Raw genomic sequence first — 23,767 nt, 5'->3', positions numbered from 1 at the left:
TATATCCTAAATATATTTTTCACATCATATTATATTGTATATCCCATATACAGTATGTTATATTAACATTTCACATCAACTATACAATGTATTGCAGGGATTAAACTGTCATGTGTTTCAGCAGAACATTCTTAGTCAGTTTTGATGACATGGAACACATGAATACAAAGGCAGGTGGATGAATCAGAGGATGTATGAAATGAATACGGATGGGATGGGATGGAGAGAGCGAGAGATGACCGATGGCTATGGATGTCTATAGCAAAGAATCACTGCTATGTGTACCTGTATTGACATAAGCATGATGAGGTAGAGACTGCTCCCCCTCCAACTTCCCATACAATGAAACCTAATATCGTGTCCCAGGGGACAAGCCTTCTATATCGGCCATCTTGGCACTTCCTGGTACCTTGGTCACATGAAATTGTGCCATCCCTGACAGAGCATTCACCTCCACCAAAAAGCTATCAATGGCTTCATCTGGGGTAGACCAGGCGGTCCCCTAGAATCTCCAGGCTGGAGCTGGAGCCCTCTGGTTCAGGTTCAGCCCCAGAGGAGGTCCCCTGTGGAGAACAGAGATGGAGATGGAGGCCCCTCTGTGATCAGAGGAGCCAGGGGGGGGACTGTTGGATGAACAGCTCCTGTATCAGGAGGCTGTGTCGCCTGAGCACTTTTGACATTCAGCGACTACATCGGGTTGAGGTAGACTTGGGTGCTAAATCAAAGTACATCCAAAATGATTAAAAGTGTAACCTGTAACCTCTAGAGGGGAAGAAGAAAAACAAAAAGAGTGGTTAACCTGTGTGAAGAAGATCTGGATAGAAGAAATAACTGGTGGAGTAAAAGCTGAAACATAAATAGCCACACAAACACAATGATTGATTACAGTAACAAAAGGTTCATTACCTTTTGTCTAACTTTCTCCTATTGAGGTTTGGAAGTGATAATTCTGCGTTCGTCACCATGTTCTCTCTATGGCACTGTGCAGGTTCCTTTGTTGTCAGGGACCATAAACATCCACATGCATCAGAGATGTACGTTTACACTGAGCAGCTAATGCATTAATGGCCCCATGAACGAGGGCCATTAATCTTTGAAGGTTCCGAGTAGTCCACCGTAGTGACAGTACCCAGTACACTTCAAACAGATGAAGAAGCCATGCACTGCCAAGGTTATCCTACGGCTATGTCTTCGTTCCAATATCTATACATACAGTGAGCACTATGTGGTATGCTAATGTCGATATTGCAACAGGACCCTGGTCAAACACCATAGGGTTCAATTTGAGAGTCGTGTTGCTGCAAGTCCTGTACAGTTGGTTCAAGATGCAAAGTACACTATAACATTATTCTTCGCAAGTAATACCATGAACATCTGTGGATGAAAATGTAATGTGAATGGGGGCGCAAGCAATGACAATGAAGTGGATGGATTTTCCAGAACTTGGCATATACCTACAGAGAGCAAGTGGTTGCTTTTAAAATTGCTAATGAAGGAGTAAATTGGTGTGCAAATGTAGTCTACTTAACTTTTGTGAATGACATGCTGATCTGCAGGGAAACAGTGGACCACTGAAATTTTTCTTAATGTCTCTTCAGCTAAGGTGTCAACTTTTCTATTTTCACAAGGTGTTTTTAAACAACCCATACATATTATTGTTGCTGACATTAAGTTTAAAAAAATGAAGCCCTGCAAATTACAGCATTTACAGTCACGGTATGCATTGCTATATTTGCTATTACCAATTTTAGTGATACCCTTCATCTGAATTTCTATGGAATAGAATGGATTCCTCTTCACAGTTTGAAAGCAACACTCTCTGTTTAAGGAATGCCATCCTCAGCATGCAAGAAGTGACTAGATGGAATGAAGCCAAATGGCCATTTTGTTAAGAATAGCCATGCGTACTGTCTGCTCCATTGCAGTTTAAAATTGCAATACCATCATGCAAAACATAAAAGGATTGATTTTGAACTTCGCAAAGGATCTTTGCTTCCTCCATATGGATTCCCTCAGGCATCGAATTTTAGAACCGGTGGCATCTCCACAGAGATGGACCTCTTTTAATACCCATAATCCCAGAGTGTCTCTATATTCTACAGTATAACTATCATATACAACATGTGCCTTTGGTTCCCACCAGAAATCAAATCCTTTGGACGTTACAACTGAGACGGCCAGATCATCCAGCTCGAGCTCAACCCCATCCCTGAGATCTGTCGGTCTGGGTTTGTGGCGTCTAACAGACACAAAGCTAGTGATATTGTCCTCTGAACATATGAGAATGGTAAACTCAGGGACCGGGTGGGCTAACTAAAATGTTAAAGATGCCTCAACAGAAGCAAAAATGCACAAATTCAGATAAGGGAGCTTTTAGCGGTTGTGTCTTATTGTACTGTTAACCTGTGTCTCACTGCACTGTTGACCTCAGTGTCTCACTGCACTGTTGACCTCAGTGTCTCACTGCACTGTTGACCTCAGTGTCTCACTGCACTGTTGACCTCAGTGTCTCACTGCACTGTTGACCTCAGTGTCTCACTGCACTGTTGACCTCAGTGTCTTACTGCACCCTCAGTGTCTCACTGCACTGTTGACCTCAGTGTCTCACTGCACTGTTGACCTCAGTGTCTCACTGCACTGTTGACCTCAGTGTCTCACTGCACTGTTGACCTCAGTGTCTCACTGCACTGTTAACCTCAGTGTCTTACTGCACTGCTACTGTTGACGGCAGTGCTGTCCATTTCTCCAATTAAAGTAAGTTATAGCCCACATCTTCCGGACCGTTGCCCTCAGTAATTCCACATTCTTCTGTCAAATATTGGTATGTATCTGAGAAAGAGCTTGTGTTCTGACATATGTTTGGATTGGTGAAGCTATTGCATCCCAAGCCAGAAGAGCAGACATCTTTATGTTTCTCTTAGGATTATAAAATGCAATTCAAAACTGTTAGCGGGTGAAAAAGGATCCTTACATTTAGCACTCAGTATGTTGAATGTTTGCCACCTGATACTATGGTTTTATCCATGCCTGGAACAGAACTAAAACTATTTTCTTTACGGATCACCCACACATATTTATGCCTTGCAATATGAGGGTGGAGTCAGTTGTAGAGATCTTGTTTGAACCCTCACCTGTAGATGCGGACAGGGTTACGGGTGTGCTCTTCTTTGAGCCCCTCTCAGCGACCAGGGTAATGGTGTACAGCATACCGGGGGTCAGGTTGGTCAGGACATAGGTGGTGGCAGTTCCAGGGACCTCCACCTCCTCCCTTCGACCGTCCCTGGAGATGTACACCAGCCTGTAGACGGTGATCTTGGCTCTGGGTCTCCTCCACACCAGGGTCATGCTTGTCTCTGTGGACTCGCTCACTTCCAAGTCCTTGGGCCCATCGAGATCTATGGGGGAAAGTGGTGAAGTTGATCAGCAATGATCAAGCCTTTAGTAAAACGTATAGGATAGTGAAAGGCAGAACAAAGTGTTAGTGTTTCCAACGTGGATAGCACAGTTCTTTCATATTTCATTCTCTTCTATCATATCTGCTCCATGTATTCCTGAGGTTTTAACTTTCTTTTTACAAGTTTCTTTGCCAAACCACGTGGAAATATCAGAACCTTCAAAATCACCAATGTTTGCCTCATATTGCCTCAAATTGTTGCCTAACTTTCACCACCTACATCCTGACCAACCTGACTAAAAACCTCCCTCTGCAACTGGATCCTGAACTTCCTGACGGACCGCCCCAAGGTGGTAAGAGTAGGTTACAACACATCAACACAGGGGCCCCTCAGGGGTGCATGCTCAGTCCCCTCCTGTACTCACTCATGACTGCACGGCCAGGCATGACTCCAACACCATCATTAAGTTTGCCAGTGACACAACAGTGGTTGTCCTGATCACCAACAACGTCGAGACAGCCTATAGGGAGGTCAGAGACCTGGCCATATGGTGCCAGGACAACAACCTCTCCCTCAACATGATTAAGACAAAGGAGATGATTGTGGTCTACAGGAAAAGGAGCACTGAACACACCCCCATTCTCATCAAAGGGGCTGTAGTGGAGCAGGTTGGATGCTTCAAGTTCCTTGGTGTCCACATCACCAGTAAACTAACGTGTTCCAAGCACACCAAGACAGTTGTGAAGAGGGCACGACAATCTTATCCCCCCTCAGGAGACAGAAAAGATTTGGCATGGGTTTTCAGATCCTCAAAATGGTTCTACAGCTGCACCATCGAGAGCATCCTGACTGGTTGCATCACTGCCTGGTTTGGCAACTGCTCGGCCTTCGACCGCAAGGCACTACAGAGGGTGGTGCGTACGGCCCAGTACATCACTGGGGCCAAGCTTCCTGCCATCCAGGACCGCTATACCAGGCGGTGTCAGAGGAAGGCCCAATAATTGTGAAAGACTCCAGCCACCCTATTTATATACGGTTCGCTCTTCTACAGCACGGCAAGTGGTTCTGGAGCACCAAGTCTAGGTCCAAGAGGCTTCTAAACAGCGTCTACCCCCATGTCATGAGACTCCTGAACATCTAATCAAATGGTTACCCAGACTATTTGCATTGCCCCTACCCCTCTTTTACACCGCTGCTACTCTCTGTTATTATCTATGCGTAGTGGCTTTAATAACTCAATCTACATGTACATATTACCTCAGTTACCTCGACTAACCGGTGCCCCCGCACATTGACTCTGTACCAGTACACCCTGTGTATAGTCTCTCTATTGTTATTTTAGTGCTGCTCTTTAACTACTTGTCACTTTTATTTCTTATTCTCATTCATATTTTGTAAACTACATTGTTGGTTAGGGGCTCGTAAGTAATCATACACCTGTTGCATTCGGCGCATGTGACTAATATAATTTGATTTGATTTGATCATGATGTGTTTGTATTGAAGGTTGAATCTACAGCTGCAGAGTGTGTGTGGCCACTGTGGTGGTGGGTCCTTGGACAGCTGTTGAACAGTGGCCATCCAATGAGAATGTGTTGACGTATGCTCTCACCAGTGGCTGCGTTTGTAGTGGCAGGCAGGCTCTCCCTCTCGTTCTTCACGGCAGTCACACCAATCCCGTATTCTGTACCTGGTTTCATTCCTATAATTGGGGAGAACAAATATGGATTTGACTACATGATTAGTTTCAGTCCAGTAATCGAGAAGAACATAGATGGATTTCAGTACCTGATTTGATTGGCATTAAGAATAACAGTGTTGTGATTGTCATAGCAAATCCTAACGTGCGAAAACCCTTAAACCTTCTACTGACATAATTGCATGTTAGGATTTGGTCATGGTTAACCCTCACCAGTGATGGTGGCCTGAGTGCTGTCTCCTGGCCCACGGGAGAACACCTCCTCGCCATGGGAACCCCCAGAGATGGGGCTGTACTTCACCCTGTAGCTGTCAACATCTGCCCGGCTGTTTATCCACTTCAGTGTGACACTGTCGTCTGTCTGGCCCAAGGGCTTCAGGTCTTTGGGGGCGTCCAGGTCTGTAACAATTCAAGAAGAAGAAAGGAGTATAAAAGGGACTGTTTACAGTCAACCCTTGACAAATCCAATCGTACACTAAACCAGAGCATGCTGTTATCAGGAACACTTTAAAAAAGGGACTTGGAAGTGGAATTGGGACTGTAAAAATGTTGTTTAATCAAACACAGTTTACACTTATCAGGATTGGATATAATCATGCCCCTACCTGTGGTGAATATCTCAGAGACTGGCTCACTGGTGTCGTCTCCCCTCCTGGAGATCAGGGACACCTGGTACTCAGTGTCTGGGCTGAGGCTGTCGAAGCTGTACTGTTTGTCTGAGGTGGACAGGTCCACGCTGGTCCTCTCTGTGGGGTGGGAGCTGGGGCCGTAGGACACGGTGACACCGTCCACCTGGGCCACGGGCTGGAACCAGGTGACCAAGCCTGAGCAGTCCGTCACATCACGCACCTCTACCTGTCTGGGGCCATCGATCCCTGGGGAAGAGACACAAGGAGGATGACCGATCTGTGCATAGGCTGTGTTATGTTCTCTTTGTTATGGACAATAATCCCATGCATTTTTAAGTGATCACTTAGGGCAAAAGACACAAGGACACATATTTTTAATACATTTAAAGACCGGCTCAACATGTTATAAGTATGGCATAACAAATATCATTAAGTTTGGTTCCTCTGACTGTTTGGTTGTGATGTCACTGTTCTGTGTTCTGATCGGACCTTTGGTAAGTTCATGTACTTATTTTCATAGTAGAAATTGCGAAATTCTGTGCTGTGGTGACATCAGTGTGTGATATAGGCCATATAGGTTTATATAGCCTAAATCACCAACTCTATTATTCATTATTCCTGAAAACTGTGCTGATCTTAAGCCTGCAAATACATTATGAAGGAGTCAAAAGGAGAAGATATTTACAGGGTCCATCCATCATTGAAGAATTGTAAATTAAATTAATTTTCCATGCACAAGTTGGTAGTTCATGCTAGAAAGAAATTCCTTTTCCATAAGTTAAGAGGAGAATTTGACCGTAATCTATGGAGTAACAGTGTGCAGGAACTGCTACGGTAACCCCCCATCAAGAGTTTGTGGCAGGGCTCCTTGAAAAATACAAAGACTCTATTGCAAAATGTTGGTTGGCCTGAAATTCAGCGTATTTCACTTCTGAAAAAATGCTTACATTTAACTGTGTAAAACGACAATGGGAGTTTAGCCACTTTTTCCATATAGACCTAATACTATGACGGAAAGTTCAATTCATCTATTCAGTTGTTCCTTTGTCTGCTTGTGTGTTTTGTGAGGTGGAAGGATTTTCCTTATCTAACCCATGGGATATGTGTAGTCGCCAGGATGAATGGGAGTAGCCTGGTCCAGATTCATTCATGTAAGGCATGACAATGTCAGAAGAGTTAAGTTCTCAGCTGGGACATGCAGATCTACACCGGGCTGGGAAAAAGCACATAACACACATTAAAATGTGGTGTAAGCTTACTGGTGGTAATGATTTTAGTAGACTGAGGTCCTCTGGTATTGTTCTTGATGACGCCCACTGAGACCTCGTACTCCTGACCAGGACCAAGCCCTGACTGCTCATACATAGTCTGGGAGGATGGAAGGGTTGTCAGGATCTTCCCATTCTCCTCTTTCTGAAAGGTCAAAGACATTATACGGTTTTAAAACAACACTACTTCTGGAATCATACACAGCCTACTTACATACCCAACAGTCTGAGGTAAAGCCACATCAATTTTTCCTTCGGATCAAGGAAATAAATATTTCACACAGTTAATGTTGACTTAAACAATACCAATTATTACAGTATTTCATTTTTTTTGCAGCAGAATCTGTCGTAAGTCTTTGATTGCTTCACATAAGACTGCTGCAAACAAAGCCCATTTGGCCCATGGTGATAGTGATTAAGTGCTGGCCATCGATTACAGGTCCTGGGGGCAATAAAGCCAAAGTGCACAGGAGAATAGGTTAAGGACAGTGAAAGGAATAAACACCACTGAGAATGTCCTGGCGTCCCGAGACCTCCACGAGGAGTGTTAAAATGAGGTTACACAGCCCTTCGTAAAAATGTACTCATGGACAATAAGAAGGGCTTTATGGTTGCACAGACCTTTGCCATATTGCAGCTAAGCAGATTTGTGATTTGTTATTTTCCATGTACCGGTTCACATCAACATCATTGTGTAATGTGTAAAGTACAGCACACTTTGGTGGTGTGATGGCAATTTGTGGTTTGTTGTGTGTGTTACATTTTTTGACTTTGTTATTCTGAGTTTGCTGAATTGAAAACTGAACTGACCTCGACCCTGATAGCTATTGCTACTTTGCTGGACACGATAACTAGCCAAGCATGCCAAGATCTCACTAAAAGAGCAGGTTGTGCATATCTGTTGTCTTGTCCCTGAGGTTTAGGGAAGTCCTAGGCAAGACCTAGCAGGGATCTCTTGCATAGAGATGGATAAATTGCCAGAGAGAGAAGGACAGACTGACCGTGTTACGGACATAGAGCTCCCAGGCATCAAAGGGAATGTCCAGCTGATCCCACAACACCTCTACTGAGGTGTCCCTCACCGATTTGAACTTCAAGCCGTCTGGCTCCGGTAGATCTGACAGGACAGAGTAAGACAAAGGAATATATTATGCCTGATCCCAAAATATTGTACGTCGAGACAGTGTTGGGTTTTAAACGTTGTGAAGCATCAATGAAATGTAGTTTTTATGTTATTTATTTTATCACCTATTCTAAAAGGAAAGCCTTGTGTTAACATTGTGCTGTGAAAGTTTCTCCACTGTACCGGATAGCATTTTGATTATGGTTAATATGTGCAAATGGTCTTTTCCTGACAGTCTAAAGAGGAACGCAGGCTGCTCAGCGAAGTCTTCAGATCTGAGCTCCATTAACCTCTTGATGCTCTAGGGGCGCTATTTCATTTTTGGATGAAAAACGTTCCCGTTTTAAACAAGATATTTTGTCACAAAAAGATGCTCGACTATGCATATAATTGGTAGCTTTCGAAAGAAAACACTCTGACGTGTCCAGAACTACCAAGATATTTTCTGTGCGTGCCCTAGAACGTGAGCTTCAGGCAAAACCAAGATGAGACGGCATCCAGGAAATGAGCAGGATTTTTGAGGCTCTGTTTTCCATTGTTTCCTTATATGGCTGTGAATGCGAGAGGAGTAAGTCTGCCCTTTCTGTCGTTTCCCCAAGGTGTCTGCAGCATTGTGACGTATTTGTAGGCAGATCATTGGAAGATTGACCATAAGAGACCACATTTACCAGGTGTCCGCCCGGTGTCCTGCGCCGAAATTGGTGCGCAAAAGTCAGCTGCCAGTATTTTTCCATGGGGCAGAGAGAGAGAAGCAAGCTTCCAAGAACGATATATCAATGAAGAGATATGTGAAAAACACCTTGAGGATTGATTCCAAACAACGTTTGCCATGTTTCGGTCGATATTATGTAGTTAATTCGGAAAAAGTTTGACGTTGTAGGTGACTGAATTTTCGGTTCGTTTCGGTAGCCAGATGCGATGTAGAAAACGGAACGATTTCTCCTACACACAGACGCTTTCAGGAAAAACTGCACATTTGGTATGTAACTGAGAGTCTCCTCATTGAAAACATCCGAAGCTCTTCAAAGGTAAATGATTTTATTTATTTGGTTATCTGGTTTTTGTGAAAATGTTGCGTGCTAAATGCTACTCAAAATGCTATGCTAGCTTTGCATACTCTTACACAAATTAGTCAATTTCTATGGTTCAAAAGCATATTTTGAAAATCTGAGATGAGTGTTGTTAAGAAAAGGCTAAGCTTGAGAGCAGACGCATTATTTTCATTTTATTTGCGATTTTCAGAAATCGTTAACGTTGCGTTATGCTAATGAGCCTGAGGCTTTAGTCACGATCCCGGATCCGGGATGGGGAGTTTCAACATGTTAAGAAGGTATGACCTACTTGTGGCCACCCTGGCACTGATTGGGATGCTCTTCTTGTTGCTGAGGATGGCATAGACGTTGATCAGGTACTCGATGCCGGGCTCCAGCTCGCTGACAGTGGCAGCAGTCTTGTCTCCGGGCACTCTGAACTCCTGGTACAGACCCCCAGGACTAGTGGGCACATATGCAATCAGATACTCTGTCACCAGCATCTCATTGTTCCAGGTCAGATCCACTGTCTCGGTGGTGACCTCTGTTACAGTCAGGTCCTTTGGAGGTGAAACTAGAGAGAGCGAGAAAGAAAGAAAAAGAGAGAGACAGGAAATAGTCTAACCTTTCTATTGTCTCAGACACTTGGTTTCCCATCCACTAACAGTCCTCTACACAAAGAAAATGCATTCCCCAGACTTACATCTGGCAGTGGTCTGGACTGCCAAAGATCTTTAAGACAGAGATAGAGACTTAAATGCACAGCTTTTGGAATCAGAGGAAATCATAATGGAACTTTTAATCCTTTTCTCAATCTCTTTCAAAATAATTGAAATAGTTTCTCATTATTTTGAGATTTGATTAAGGTTTGGATTTAATGTGTCATTCAGCAAGCACTGGGAATATCAAACAGAACAATTAGTGAAATGAACTGAACTCAATTATCCATACGTAGTTTATTTTTCTCAGTTGAAAGAAACCGTTCTTACCTTCTGAGCAGTCTTCTCCGATGTATCCCTCATCACAGAGACATTGTCCATTCACACAGCGGCCCATGTCCTGGCAGTTGTTGAGGCAGCTCAGCTCTCCACAGTTGTCTCCCATGTATCGCTCCTCACACATGCACTTCCCATTAACACAGTGCCCCCTGTTGTTGCAGTTATCAGGGCAGGTGAGTTCAGAGCAGTCGACACCCGCATAGCCCTCCAGGCAGACACATTTGCCATCCACGCAGTATCCCCTGTCCAGGCAGTCATTGGGACAGTGCTTCTCAGTGCAGTCTTCCCCTGTGAAGCCCTCGTCGCAGACGCACTGCCCGTCAACGCAGCGTCCGCGGTTCAGGCAGTTGTTGGGGCAGCTCAGCTCGCTGCAGTCCTCACCGGTGAAGCCAGCATAGCAGACACACTGGCCATCCACACAATCTCCACTGCCGTAGCAGTCTGAGGGGCAGATCTTGATGCTGCAGTCCTCACCACCGAACCCTTCATCGCACACACACTGTCCGTTGACACAGCGGCCACGGTTGAGGCAGTTGTTGGGGCAGGAGAGCTCAGAGCAGTCCTCTCCCTGGTAGCCTACATTGCAGACGCACTGCCCGTTGACACACTGTCCCCTGTTGTGGCAGTTGTTGGGGCAAGCCAGCTGGCTACAATCCTCTCCTTGGTAGCCAGCATTGCAGATACACATGCCGTTGAAGCAGACACCTCTATCGTTGCAGTCACTGGGGCAGGTGAGCTTGGAGCAGTCCTCTCCAGTGTAGCCAGCGCTGCAGACACACTGGCCGTCCACACAGAAACCATTTCCCAGGCAGTCACTTGGGCAGGTTTTCTCCCCACAGTCCTCCCCGGTGAATCCTTCTTCGCAGTAGCAGGTTCCATTGACGCAGCGGCCGCGGTCGTAGCAGTCGTTGGGGCAGATGAGTTCGGAGCAGTCGTAGCCCGTCCAGGGCTCTTCACACACACACTCCCCGTCCACACACTTTCCACGGCTTAGGCAGTTGTTCAGGCAGTCTGTCTGAGAACAGTCCTCTCCAGTGTAACCCTTGGCACAGACACAGACCCCACCAATACATTGTCCGTTCCCACCACAGTCCACTTTGCAAACCTTGAGTGAACAGTCATCCCTGCCAAAGCCCTCAAAGCAGATGCACTTCCCATCGACACAGCGACCTTGGTCCTGGCAGTTGTTGGGGCAGGAGAGCTCAGAGCAGTCCTCTCCCTGGTAGCCTACATTGCAGACGCACTGCCCGTTGACACACTGTCCCCTGTTGTGGCAGTTGTTGGGGCAAGCCAGCTGGCTACAATCCTCTCCTTGGTAGCCAGCATTACAGATACACATGCCGTTGAAGCAGACACCTCTATCGTTGCAGTCACTGGGGCAGGTAAGCTTGGAGCAGTCCTCTCCAGTGTAGCCAGCGCTGCAGACACACTGGCCATCCACACAGAAACCATTTCCCAGGCAGTCACTTGGGCAGGTTTTCTCCCCACAGTCCTCCCCGGTGAATCCTTCTTCGCAGTAGCAGGTTCCATTGACGCAGCGGCCGCGGTCGTAGCAGTCGTTGGGGCAGATGAGTTCGGAGCAGTCGTAGCCCGTCCAGGGCTCTTCACACACACACTCCCCGTCCACACACCTTCCACGGCTTAGGCAGTTGTTCAGGCAGTCTGTCTGAGAACAGTCCTCTCCAGTGTAACCCTTGGCACAGACACAGACCCCACCAATACATTGTCCGTTCCCACCACAGTCCACTTTGCAAACCTTGAGTGAACAGTCATCCCTGCCAAAGCCCTCAAAGCAGATGCACTTCCCATCGACACAGCGACCTTGGTCCTGGCAGTTGTTGGGGCAGGAGAGCTCAGAGCAGTCCTCTCCCTGGTAGCCTACATTGCAGACGCACTGCCCGTTGACACACTGTCCCCTGTTGTGGCAGTTGTTGGGGCAAGCCAGCTGGCTACAATCCTCTCCTTGGTAGCCAGCATTACAGATACACATGCCGTTGAAGCAGACACCTCTATCGTTGCAGTCACTGGGGCAGGTGAGCTTGGAGCAGTCCTCTCCAGTGTAGCCAGCGCTGCAGACACAGACCCCACCAATACATTGTCCGTTCCCACCACAGTCCACTTTGCAAACCTTGAGTGAACAGTCATCCCTGCCAAAGCCCTCAAAGCAGATGCACTTCCCATCCACGCAGCGACCTTGGTCCTGGCAGTTGTTGGGGCATTCAGACTCGGTGCAGTTGGGTCCCTTCCAGCCAGGCTCGCAAATGCAACCACAGGTGTCAGCACTGTAGTTGCCATGGCCATTGCAATAAGGCTTGGTCCCCACCTCACCTAAAAGAGCAGAGTTTAGAGATTATAACCCTCTGAATCATAATCCCTGTCTTCCTCCTTTTCACTAAGACATTTCATTTTAAAATATTGTAATCAAGACAGGACTGTAATCATAGCCACTTATGTTCTGAATAACACCCTACAGTACTAATCCGTACAGAATATGTCTGTGCCTCTATGTTCATTCCCTTTCCCTGTGGTGTAAAAGAGAAAGTACTGTTAAACCCAATCCCACATTCAATTCCATTGATGCTTCCTAGAGGTTGAGTAAAATAGATGTGCCTCTGAAGGAAGGAGAGGTGATGTGTAGAGAACAACAGATGACTCTAGTGCCAAAAAGTCCATTCATTGTAGCATGGGCTGTGCCATTCAAGACAGTCACCATTTTGAGGTAGTCAACTGGGTGGGACTTCCTATGGGTTAAGGAAGGACCACATAATTCCATCCAGGTCATCAGGAGGGATCAGCCAATTCATTATACTTGTGAGCAAACATTCCATAACTGCAGGTAGCTAAGTAACTAGGTAAATCAATAACACTGTCTTTATAACTGTTTAAACACACTCCAGGTGGCAGTATGCACCATTTCAGTTTGTTTACCAACTCATAGAAGTAGTAGAAGAAGAACATGTACTAATTCAAAATGGAGATGGCATCAATGGCACTGCCCTTGTGCTCACAGATGCCATAATGGGACAGATGCCATAATGGGACAGATTCCGTAGTTGTCCTTAGTTTTGAGTCTTCTATCATTCTCTATAGCTGACATTCATACTAAGTATGCTATACTAGGAGAGGGGATGAATGAGCCAATCAGAAGCTGGGCGTGGTTAGGTTGACATGTATACAGTACCTGTGACTGGCTGAATGCTGCAGCAGCCAGCGTCTCCACTAGCGCATTGGTCTCTCAGCGTGGACACCTCTCCCTCCAGCATCTCCAATCTGCTCAGGAGGTCCTTCAGATCCGGGAGCCCATCAGTGCATGCACACTCCTGCTGAGGAATGTTAATGCGGTGAGTGAAAACTATCTGGTTCTGTCCATCCAGGGTATGTTCGGTGGTGCGGAGGCTTGAAGGCGGAGCTGCGTCCTGGGGCTCGAGGCTGGTGCTTCCTAGGGCATCCAGGTCCACTGAGCATAGTGAGCCGGAAGGGACGTTGATGTTGTAGACGTGGTTGAAGACCACTGGTTGCTCAGCGCTGGTCAGGGTCACATTGTTTCCACCAGGGGTTGTCAAGGTCGCCCGTTTATCCCTAAGTAATTTTCTCACCAGCCCAGCTTGGCAGAGGTTGAGAAGGAGAGTCAGGAAGACACACCCTAAAATGCTTTTAGTTCCCATTTTTGTCTTTCTCAACTGGACTGCTCGAACAAAGCTTGGAAGTCTGGCCAAATTTGGATAAGTGTAGGGGCCCTGGAAGTTAAACAAAAAGACATTGAGTCAAAGACAGCCCCAGTAATGCACGTGGATAACTACAGTGGGGCAAAAAAGTATTTAGTCAGCCACCAATTGTGCAAGTTCTCCCACTTAAAAAGATGAGAGAGGCCTGTAATTTTCATCATAGGTACACTTCAACTATGACAGACAAAATGAGAAAATCACATTGTAGGATTTTTAATGAATTTATTTGCAAATTATGGTGGAAAATAAGTATTTGGTCACCTACAAACAAGCAAGATTTCTGGCTCTCACAGACTTGTAACTTCTTCTTTAAGAGGCTCCTCTGTCCTCCACTCGTTACCTGTATTAATGGCACCTGTTTGAACTTGTTATCAGTATAAAAGACACCTGTCCACAACCTCAAACAGTCACACTGCAAACTCCACTATGGCCAAGACCAAAGAGCTGTCAAAGGACACCAGAAACAAAATTGTAGACCTGTACCAGGCTGGGAAGACTGAATCTGCAATAGGTAAGCAGCTTGGTTTGAAGAAATCAACTGTGGGAGCAAATATTAGGAAATGGAAGACATACATACAAGACCACTGATAATCTCCCTCGATCTGGGGCTCCACGCAAGATCTCACCCTGTGGGGTCAAAATGATCACAAGAACGGTGAGTAAAAATCCCAGAACCACACGGGGGGACCTGCAGAATGACCTGCAGAGAGCTGGGACCAAAGTAACAAAGCCTACCATCAGTTACACACTACGCCGCCAGGGACTCAAATCCTGCAGTGCCAGACGTGTCCTGCTGCTTAAGCCAGTACATGTCCAGGCCCGTCTGAAGTTTGCTAGAGAGCATTTGGATGATCCAGAAGAAGATTGGGAGAATGTCTTATGGTTAGATGAAACCAAAATAGAACTTTTTGGTAAAAACTCAACTCGTCATGTTTGGAGGAAAAATAATGCTGAGTTGTATCCAAAGAACACCATACCTACTGTGAAGCTTGGGGGTGGAAACATCATACTTTGGGGCTGTTTTTCTGCAAAGGGACCAGGACGACTGATCCGTGTAAAGGAAAGAATGAATGGGGCCATGTATCGTGAGATTTTTTGTGAAAACCTCCTTCCATCAGCAAGGGCATTGAAAATTAAACGTGGCTGGGTCTTTCAGCATGACAATGATCCCAAACACACCGCCCGGGCAACGAAGGAGTGGCTTCGTAAGACGCATTTTAAGGTCCTGGAGTGGCCTAGCCAGTCTCCACATCTCAACCCCATAGAAAATCTTTGGAAGGAGTTGAAAGTCCATGTTGACCAGCAACAGCCCCAAAACATCACTGCTCTAGAGGAGATCTGCATGGAGGAATGGGCCAAAATACCAGCAACAGTGTGTGAAAACCTTGTGAAGACTTACAGAAAACGTTTGACCTCTGTTATTGCCAACAAAGGGTATATAACAAAGTATTGTGATAAACTTTTGTTATTCACCAAATACTTATTTTCCACCATAATTTGCAAATAAATTCATAAAAAATCCTACAATGTGATTTTCTGGATTTTGTCTGTCATAGTTGAAGTGTACCTATGATGAAAATTACAGGCCTCTCTCAACTTTTTAAGTGGGAGAACTTGCACAATAGGTGGCTGACTAAATACTTTTTTGCCCCACTGTACATTTTCACACAGTCACTCTGGGGAGACGTCCATGCCTGTAAAATTTGCAAAGGCAGACAATAACCTGTGCACTCTGTGAATTACAAGATGGCAAAATGGGTCAGCAAACATAGTCAACAAAACTTTATAACTTCAAGCGTTCAGACGAACGCCTAACCCTCAGTATATTTTCCCGCCCAGAAATGTGACCACACACTTACTGTGAGCCACAGTAAGCAATTGAAAGTCAGTGAATTTGTACCTAAACCCTAATATACTATACATACTGAAGGTTGCTTTTGCCTCACGGGACGTCTTTGGAGACTTTATGAAAAATGGAGTGTCAGCTGGATGTTAAACGATTGTGATTAACCTACCCATAGCACTCTGGTAATTGACATCACAGCACAAACTGAGCTCCATGTAGCCATTAGCCCTTGAAAGAGTGTCCTACAAAGCACCATATCCTTGCATCAACAATTATATATATACTTCAATATATATATATACACTTGGCCTATGTTTTTGGCACTCTGAACCCCTGCTACGTGTGTTCCTGTGCAATATATTTTGTGTGCAGTCCGTTATGGCCACACTGCCCCACAGAGATTAGAACCTGCTTTTTAGAACCTGCTTTTTCCTACAAAACAGTTAAAGAAAAGATTATATGTTTAACATATGCAGATATACATAATGTTATTACTAGTATGGCCTCAAAGAATGACATCACCCTACCTGAGCCCTAAAATAACTCCCCCCCCCCCTTGCTGAGCCAAAGACCCTGACCGTTTCTAGTTTTATGTTGCACCTCTGTACCCATCAAAAATGAATATGTAGCAGGCATTTTCACAGCAAATAGCTAAATATACAGTGAGCTCCAAAATTATTGGAACAGTGACACGTTTTCCGTAGTTTTGGCTCTGTACTGAAGTACTTTGGATTTGAAATTATACAATGACTACGAGGTTAAAGTACGGGGTATTTTTATTCATATCGGGTGAACCGTTTACAAATTAGAGCACTTTTTGTACATAATCCCCCCATTTCAGGGGACCAAAAGTACTGGGATAAATACACTTAAAGTGCCTTTGGGAAAGTATTCAGATCCCTTGACTTTGTCCACATTTTGTTACGTTACAGCCCTATTCTAAAATGTATAACATAAAACATTTTCCTCATCAATCTAACCACAATATCCCATAATAACAAAGCAAAAACAGGTTTGTAGAGTTTTTAGCAAATGTACACAAAATAAAAACTGAAATACCTTATTTGTATTCAGACCCGTTGTTATAAGACTCATAACTGAGCTCAAATGCATCCTGTTTCCATTGATCATCCTTGAGATGTTTCTAAACCTTGATTGAAGTCCACCTGTGGTACATTCAATTGATTGGACATGATTTGGAAAGGCACACACCTGTCTATATGAGGTCCCACAGTTGACAGTGTATGTCAGAGCAAAAACCAAGCCAGGAGGTCGAAGGAATTGCCCGTAGAGCTCAGAGACAGGATTGTGTCGAGGCACAAATCTGGGGAAGGGTACAAAAAAAATGTCTGCAGCATTGAAGTTCCCCAAGAACACAGTGGCCTCCATTATTCTTAAATGGAAGAAGTTTTGATCCACCAAGACTCTTCCTAGAGCTGGCCACCGGGCCAAACTGAGCAATCTGGGGAGAAGGGCCTTGGTCAGGGAGGTGACCAAGAACCCGATGGTCACGCTGACAGAGTTCCAGAATTACTCTGAAGGACAACTATCTCTGCAGCACTCCACCAATCAGGCATTTATGGTAGATTGGCCAGATGGAAGCCACTCCTCAGTAAAAGGCACATGACAGCTCGCTTAGAGTTTGCCAAAAGGCACCGAAAGAGTCTCAGACCATGAGAAACAAGATATTCTGGTCTGATGAAACCAAGATTGAACACTTTGGCCTGAATGCCAAGCGTCACGTCGGGATGAAACCTGGCACCGTCCCTACGGTGAAGCATGGTGGTGGCAGCAGAATGATGTGCAGGTGTTTTTTAGCGGCGGGGACTGTGAGACTAGTCAGGATCGTGGCAAAGATGAGCGGAGCGAAGTACAGAGAGATCCTTGATGAAAACTTGCTCCAGACCGCTCAGGACCTCAAACTGAGGCAAAGGTTCACCTTCCAACAGGATAACTGACCCTAAGCACACAGCCAAGACAATGCAGGAGTGGCTTCGGGACAAGTCTCTGAATGTCCTTGATTGGCCCAGCCAGAGCCAGGACTTGAACCCGTTAGTTTTGAAAACAGTTGTGCAGCAACTCTCCCTATCCAACCTGACAGCTTGAGAGGATCTGCAGAGAAGAATGGGAGAAACTCCCAAATACAGGTGTACAAAGTTTGTAGTGTCATACCCAAGAAGTATTTAGTCCAATATTCATAGCACGCAATGACGACATCAAGCTTGTGACAAACTTGTTGGAAGGATTTGCTATTTGTTTTGTGTTTCAGATGATTTTGTGCCAATAAAAATGAATAGTAAATAATGTATTGTGTCATTTTGGATTCACTTTAGTTGGAGAATAACAAATAATAGAATATGTTTCTAAACACTTCATCATTAATGTGGATGTTACCGTGATTATGAATAACCCTTAATGAATCATGAAGAATTGTGAGTGAGAAAGTTATAGACAAATATCATACCCCAAGACATGCTAACCTCTCACCATTACAATAACAGGGGAGGTTAACATTTTTTTTTGGGGGGGGGGGGGTATGATATTTGTGAGTCTGTAACTTTCTCACTCGTCATTATTTGACATCAGACAAGACAGGACATAACTGACGTTTTTGTCTGTCATGGCTAAGATGCTCCCTGCGTTACTCCTGTTCCTCTGACACCAATATAATTCTAGAGTGTCAATAACAGGTTTGGATGAAACATTTCCCTCCACACTGTACATTACATGTTGAAGTCTAACCAGCTGTTTCATGCATTAAATCGATAACTCATGAACAATGCATACCCACACACAACCCACACATAACTTGAGAAATGCATGTGTAACCGAACTTGCATTAATCATGCATTGGGAAGATAGGCCAGCAACAAAGGATCTCCACTTCTGGCAGTTTTTGGCTATCTACCAGCTGCCGTGATGGGTATGAGTGAATGAGTGGTGCATTGGGAGCTATAAGCAACAGTTAATTGTACACATATCCCATGTTAGGATTCAGCCAAAACTCAACATTTCCACAGGCCAATTCAGATCACTCTGATGACTTCATGCAAGAGCCCTGTAATTTGTGGGCGACTGATTGGAACACAACGTGGGAAAGAAGTCAGGGATGACTCTGAGTTTGGGGTTTCCAATGGTTTGATAGGTGGGTGTGAGAGGAGACACAAATGTAGCAAGACCCTGGTTGATCCATTGAATGTATGTGAAACCACAGATCTGGTAGGATTAATAATGCCCAGCCCAATCTCCTAATTCACAATAGACTGCAAATTCTGCAGGTGACATGGAGAGTTACACTCTCCCTCACTGATTTCCACTTTAACATAATAAACCGTACTTGGCAACAACAGGTTAAGTTACAGCCCACATGCTTTCACAGCATTCCTGATCTAAGACAGGTTAATTTTTTATGTACTATAAAAAGCCCTCAGATGAAGCAGAAGAGGCCTGACTAATCAATCAATAGTATCGTGGCTATCAAATCCCTACAGATTTGAAGAGAATTGAAGAGAAAACATCCATTGCAGCTGCGTATCCCATCAGTGATACGTAGCACAGTAGACAATGCAAAGTTGACACCTCAAATGGCAAGGGAACGAAGGTTCACACAGAGTGGCCAAGTAATGTAAGCTTACTATACACTTCCTCTTTCAGCTCTTTTGAGAAAGACCATTCCAGAGCATCTCTTTTGCTACTCTCTGGTTTCAGTGGAAATAAAGTAATAGCAGGCCCATGGTCCAGTCAGCAGTCCACGTGTATTGGCTATTCCATATCTCCTTTTCCATTCCTACCTTACCTGCATCTCCAGTTCTTTCATCTCACTGTCTTGCAATGTCATGAGCTACAGTGGCCATTTCTCCGCACTCCAACTCATTGGAGGACTCATTGTATTTTGGGTGATGTTAGTAGTGGATGTCCTGTATACTATTTTAGAATAGCGGTTAGTACACACACACACATCACAAATTGCCCCCATAGTTTGCTAGTCTCATTTACCACATTTTTAGGTAAATCCTTCACCCCTTTAGTTTACCCAGAGATTGTGAAACCAATGACCTCTGCTTCAATATGGAGTCTGTGTTGGTCAGTTCCCAACTCCAACATGCAGTTGATCTGTTATGGGCGTGTGATTACAATGACCCCTATTATTCCCTGGAGACAGGGATATTCTTTCATTTGAGACTCGTGATGAATAGCCTTGGTGGATGATGAGTGGCCCACATATATATAGTTTCCTAGTTTGTTCGTCCTAAATACCCAGAAATCTCAGAGTTTAGCAACTGACAGCTGGAGTGTTACCTATCTTGTTTGCTTTTCTAGAAAGGATTAGGAGCCTGTGTTGGATGACCTCTTCCCTGGTGAGGGTGATAATGGTGGAAAGGGTAGCAATAATGAAATGGGGAAGTCTCCATTAGCTGCTTGCTTTCCATCAGGTACTCATTTACTCCCTGGGGGACATTTCTCTCCTTCTTTTCCTCCCTCGTTCATGAGGGATGACCTCAATTTTACCATCGTGCCGACTGCAACTCCCAAAGGACTGGATGATCCACAACATCTAACATCTCTCTTTCTCTCTCCCTCATCCTGTCCCTCCCATTGACGTCCTCAGTCTGCCTCCCCTTTGCTTTTGAAGCACAGGTATAAAATCCAGCTTGGGTTTTATTTTCTGTCTCACATCTGGTGGGAGGCTAGATAAAGGTGGGTCAGGGTTTGGGTCGTAAAGGGCTTGGGAGAAATAGGCTTGCAACCTGTTTCTGACGTTTCTCCAATAGACTTTACGGAGAAGAGTGAGTCAGCATGTCTCTAGTCATAGGATAAAAGAAGTAGTAACTGGTTTTTAATCAACCAAAGATATATTTTCTATTTGGTTTCTGACAGCATGTCTCATCAAATTAAACCATGGGTTTCATATTCTAGGATTTGATTCATTAGTAGAGTGGGGTTTCGGTGTGTTTGTGTATGAAATCGAGAGCAGAGGAGAGGTTCTCTGTCCTTGGTCCTAATCTCTTGGAGATTATGGGAGGATGTTCAAAGCAGTAAATATTCAAGGTATTTGTGTGTGTGCATGCATGCATCAGTGTGTGTGTGTGTGTGTGTGTGTGTGTGTGTGTGTGTGTGTGTGTGTGTGTGTGTGTGTGTGTGTGTGTGTGTGTGTGTGTGTGTGTGTGTGTGTGTGTGTGTGAGAGAGTCGTGTGTGAGTGCGAGTGTATGTCATGTGTGAGTGTATGTCATGTGTGAGTGTATGTCATGTGTGAGTGTATGTGTGCGCATGTGTGTTTTGGGTTTGAAAGTGTTTGCAGATATAAAAATGTAATGGATCCAATTTCTACCTTCTAGGAAAGAATCTCATTGGAAGGCTTGAAGTTAACTTCAAGAGTTGGTTAGAAATGTTACTGATATTCACAGCCACTAAAAAAAAAACTTGAACAAACTATAATATAAGAGTTTTATCATTTGGACACCTAGCCGCGATAAAGGACACATAATTCAGTTCAGAATGGGGTTGATCAAGGACATCTCGTTTCACAATGGGACTATGGGAGACATTTGTTGAGGGAAAAAAAAGAAAAAAAATCTGTGTTTCTTTCAACTATAATCCAGAATTACTTCAGCTTTATTACTCTTCCCCCGTCCTGGCATGGTCAGGGAACTTTCCCACATGGAAAACGGGGACGAGGAATCTTGGCGCTAGAGTCGGGACATCTGTTTTGTCTAGCCCAAGCCCAAGGCATTGATGGATGAGCCAAATGTCCAGACTGGGGCAGCCTTTAAGCGTAAGAGGAACTTTCTCTGCAGGTCCAGAGGGGTATACTATGAATATAGCTAGATGGACACATGATTTTCTGAAATTAGCTAGCTTCAGTTAGCTTCACATTCCAGCTCAGGATACATCCATATTACCAAGGTGGATATATTGATTGTGCACCTGCCGCTTACTCAAGCCTGCTCGACCTAGGCTTACAACTGCACGTTCATTTTGCACTTGTCTAATCGAATGCCGAACTCTTCGTTGAGACAAAGCTAAAACATAAATCGATGTGCGAATCAGTGATATGTTTTCATTTGTGGCTGTAAGGGGGACCGCCCTAGCGGTGGATTGGTCTGTGAAGAGGCAATAGTGCAGAGCTGATTTTCTTGTCCAGAGTGAGGCTGGAGATAATAGCTGGTGACTACAATATATATATATAGAAAAAAGACAAACAGCATGATGAACATAAGGACAAACTTAACTTAATCAACTAGAACAATCAAAAGAAACACCAGGCTTCGGTAATCCCTTTTAAACCGGCAACATACAAACCTTACCTTATCTCTGTCTCCCAAAAATTGGGAGAGCAATGTTTAAATAGTCTACCCATCATGCCTCTGACCAATGAGAAGAATACATAACACAATGATCAATTAACATTGAAAGGGAATAATTACAATACACACATGTTCAGGTCATAAACATACAGTTGAAGTCAGAAGTTTACATACACTTAGGTCACAAGTCATGAAAACTTGTTTTACAACAACTCCACAAATTTCTTGCAAACAAACTATAGTTTAGTCAAGTCGGTTAAGACATCTACTTTGTGCATGACACAAGTCATTTTTCCAACAATTGTTTAACTTCTATTTCACTATATCACAATTCCAGTGGGTCAGAAGTTTACATACTCTAAGTTGACTGTGCCTTTAAACATCTTGGAAAATTCCAGAAAATTATGTCATGGCTTTAGAAGCTTCTTATAGGCTAATTGACATCACTTGATTCAATTGGAGGTGTACCTGTGGATGTATTTCAAGGCTTACCTTCAAACTCAGTGCCTCTTTGCTTGAAATCATGGGAAAATAAAAAGAAATCAGCCAAGATTTCAGAAAAAAAATTGTAAACCTCCACAAGTCTGGTTCATCCTTGGGAGCAATTTCCAAACGCCTGAAGGTACCACGTTCATCTGTACAAACAATAGTACGCAAGTATAAACACCATGGGACGACACAGCCGTCATAACGCTCAGGAAGGAGACGTTCTGTCTGTGGGGTGCTTTCCCAGAACAACAGCAAAGGACCGGGACTAACCTGGTGCACTTCCAAAACCACCTTAAAAAGCCAAGATTACGATTTGCAACTGCACATGGGGACAAAGATCATACTTTTTGGAGAAATGTCCTCTGGTCTGATGAAACAAAATTAGAACGTTTGAAGGAAAAAGGCGGAGGCTTGTAAGCCGAAGAACACCATCCCAATCGTGAAGCACAGGGGGTGGCAGCAAATAGATGGCATCATGAGAGAGTAAAATTATGTGGATATATTAAAGCAACATCTCAAGACATCAGTCAGGAAGTTAAAGCAAATGGGTCTTACAAATGGACAATGTCCTTAAGCATACTTCCAAAGTTGTGGCAAAATGGCTTAAAGACCACAAAGTCAAGGTATTGGAGTGGCCATCACAAAGCCCTGACCTCAATCCTATAGAAAATTTGTTGGCAGAACTGAAAAAGTGTGTGCGAGCAAGGAGGCCTACAAACATGACTCAGTTACACCAGCTCTGTCAGGAGGAATGGGCCAAAATTCACCCAACGTATTGAGTGTATGTAAACTTCTGACCCACTGGGAATGTGATGAAGGAAATAAAAGCTGAAATAAAGCATTCTCTCTATTATTATTCTGACATTTCACATTCTTAAAATAAAGTGGTCATCCTAACTGACCTAAAACAGAGCATTTTTACTAGGATTAAATATCAGGAATTGTGAAAAACTGAGTTTAAATGTATTTGGCTAAGGTGTATGTAAACTTCCGTCGTCAACTCTACATATTACCATTTGCAACCACTTCAATAACGGTGCTCACATGTTTTAAGAATAAATAGAACATGGGATAAACACACACTGAATGTACAAAACATTAGGAACACCTACTCTTTCCATGACATAGACTGACCAGGTGAATCCAGGTGACAGCTATGATCCGTTATTAATATCACCTGCTAAATCCACTTCAATCAGTGGCAATGAAGTGGAGGAGGCAGGTTAAAGAAGGATTTTTAAGCCTTGAGGCAATTGAGG

General features: G+C 44.3%; 1 protein-coding gene across 2 annotated transcripts in view; it reads right to left on the bottom strand.

Annotated features, from left to right (window-relative positions):
• The window catches only part of LOC135544654 (tenascin-like), a 70,717-nt gene that overhangs the window by 20,496 nt on the left and 26,454 nt on the right, over window positions 1–23,767 (bottom strand). For both annotated transcript variants that reach the window (XM_064972434.1, XM_064972433.1), the window contains exons 2-10: window positions 13,324–13,879; window positions 10,134–12,470; window positions 9,455–9,718; window positions 7,992–8,107; window positions 6,982–7,135; window positions 5,699–5,968; window positions 5,307–5,492; window positions 5,007–5,096; window positions 3,132–3,395 (exon numbers count right to left, since the gene is read on the bottom strand). In XM_064972434.1, the coding sequence (XP_064828506.1) occupies window positions 3,132–3,395; window positions 5,007–5,096; window positions 5,307–5,492; window positions 5,699–5,968; window positions 6,982–7,135; window positions 7,992–8,107; window positions 9,455–9,718; window positions 10,134–12,470; window positions 13,324–13,807 (4,165 nt within the window). In that variant the 5' untranslated portion in view covers window positions 13,808–13,879. The remainder of the gene's footprint in view (window positions 1–3,131; window positions 3,396–5,006; window positions 5,097–5,306; window positions 5,493–5,698; window positions 5,969–6,981; window positions 7,136–7,991; window positions 8,108–9,454; window positions 9,719–10,133; window positions 12,471–13,323; window positions 13,880–23,767) is intronic.

This window comes from Oncorhynchus masou, chromosome 8, assembly GCF_036934945.1.
Source record: "Oncorhynchus masou masou isolate Uvic2021 chromosome 8, UVic_Omas_1.1, whole genome shotgun sequence".
Classification (NCBI taxonomy): Eukaryota; Metazoa; Chordata; class Actinopteri; order Salmoniformes; family Salmonidae; genus Oncorhynchus; species Oncorhynchus masou.
The sequence above is the reverse complement of the archived record's forward strand: the minus strand, read 5'-3'. Positions and strand labels throughout refer to the sequence as shown.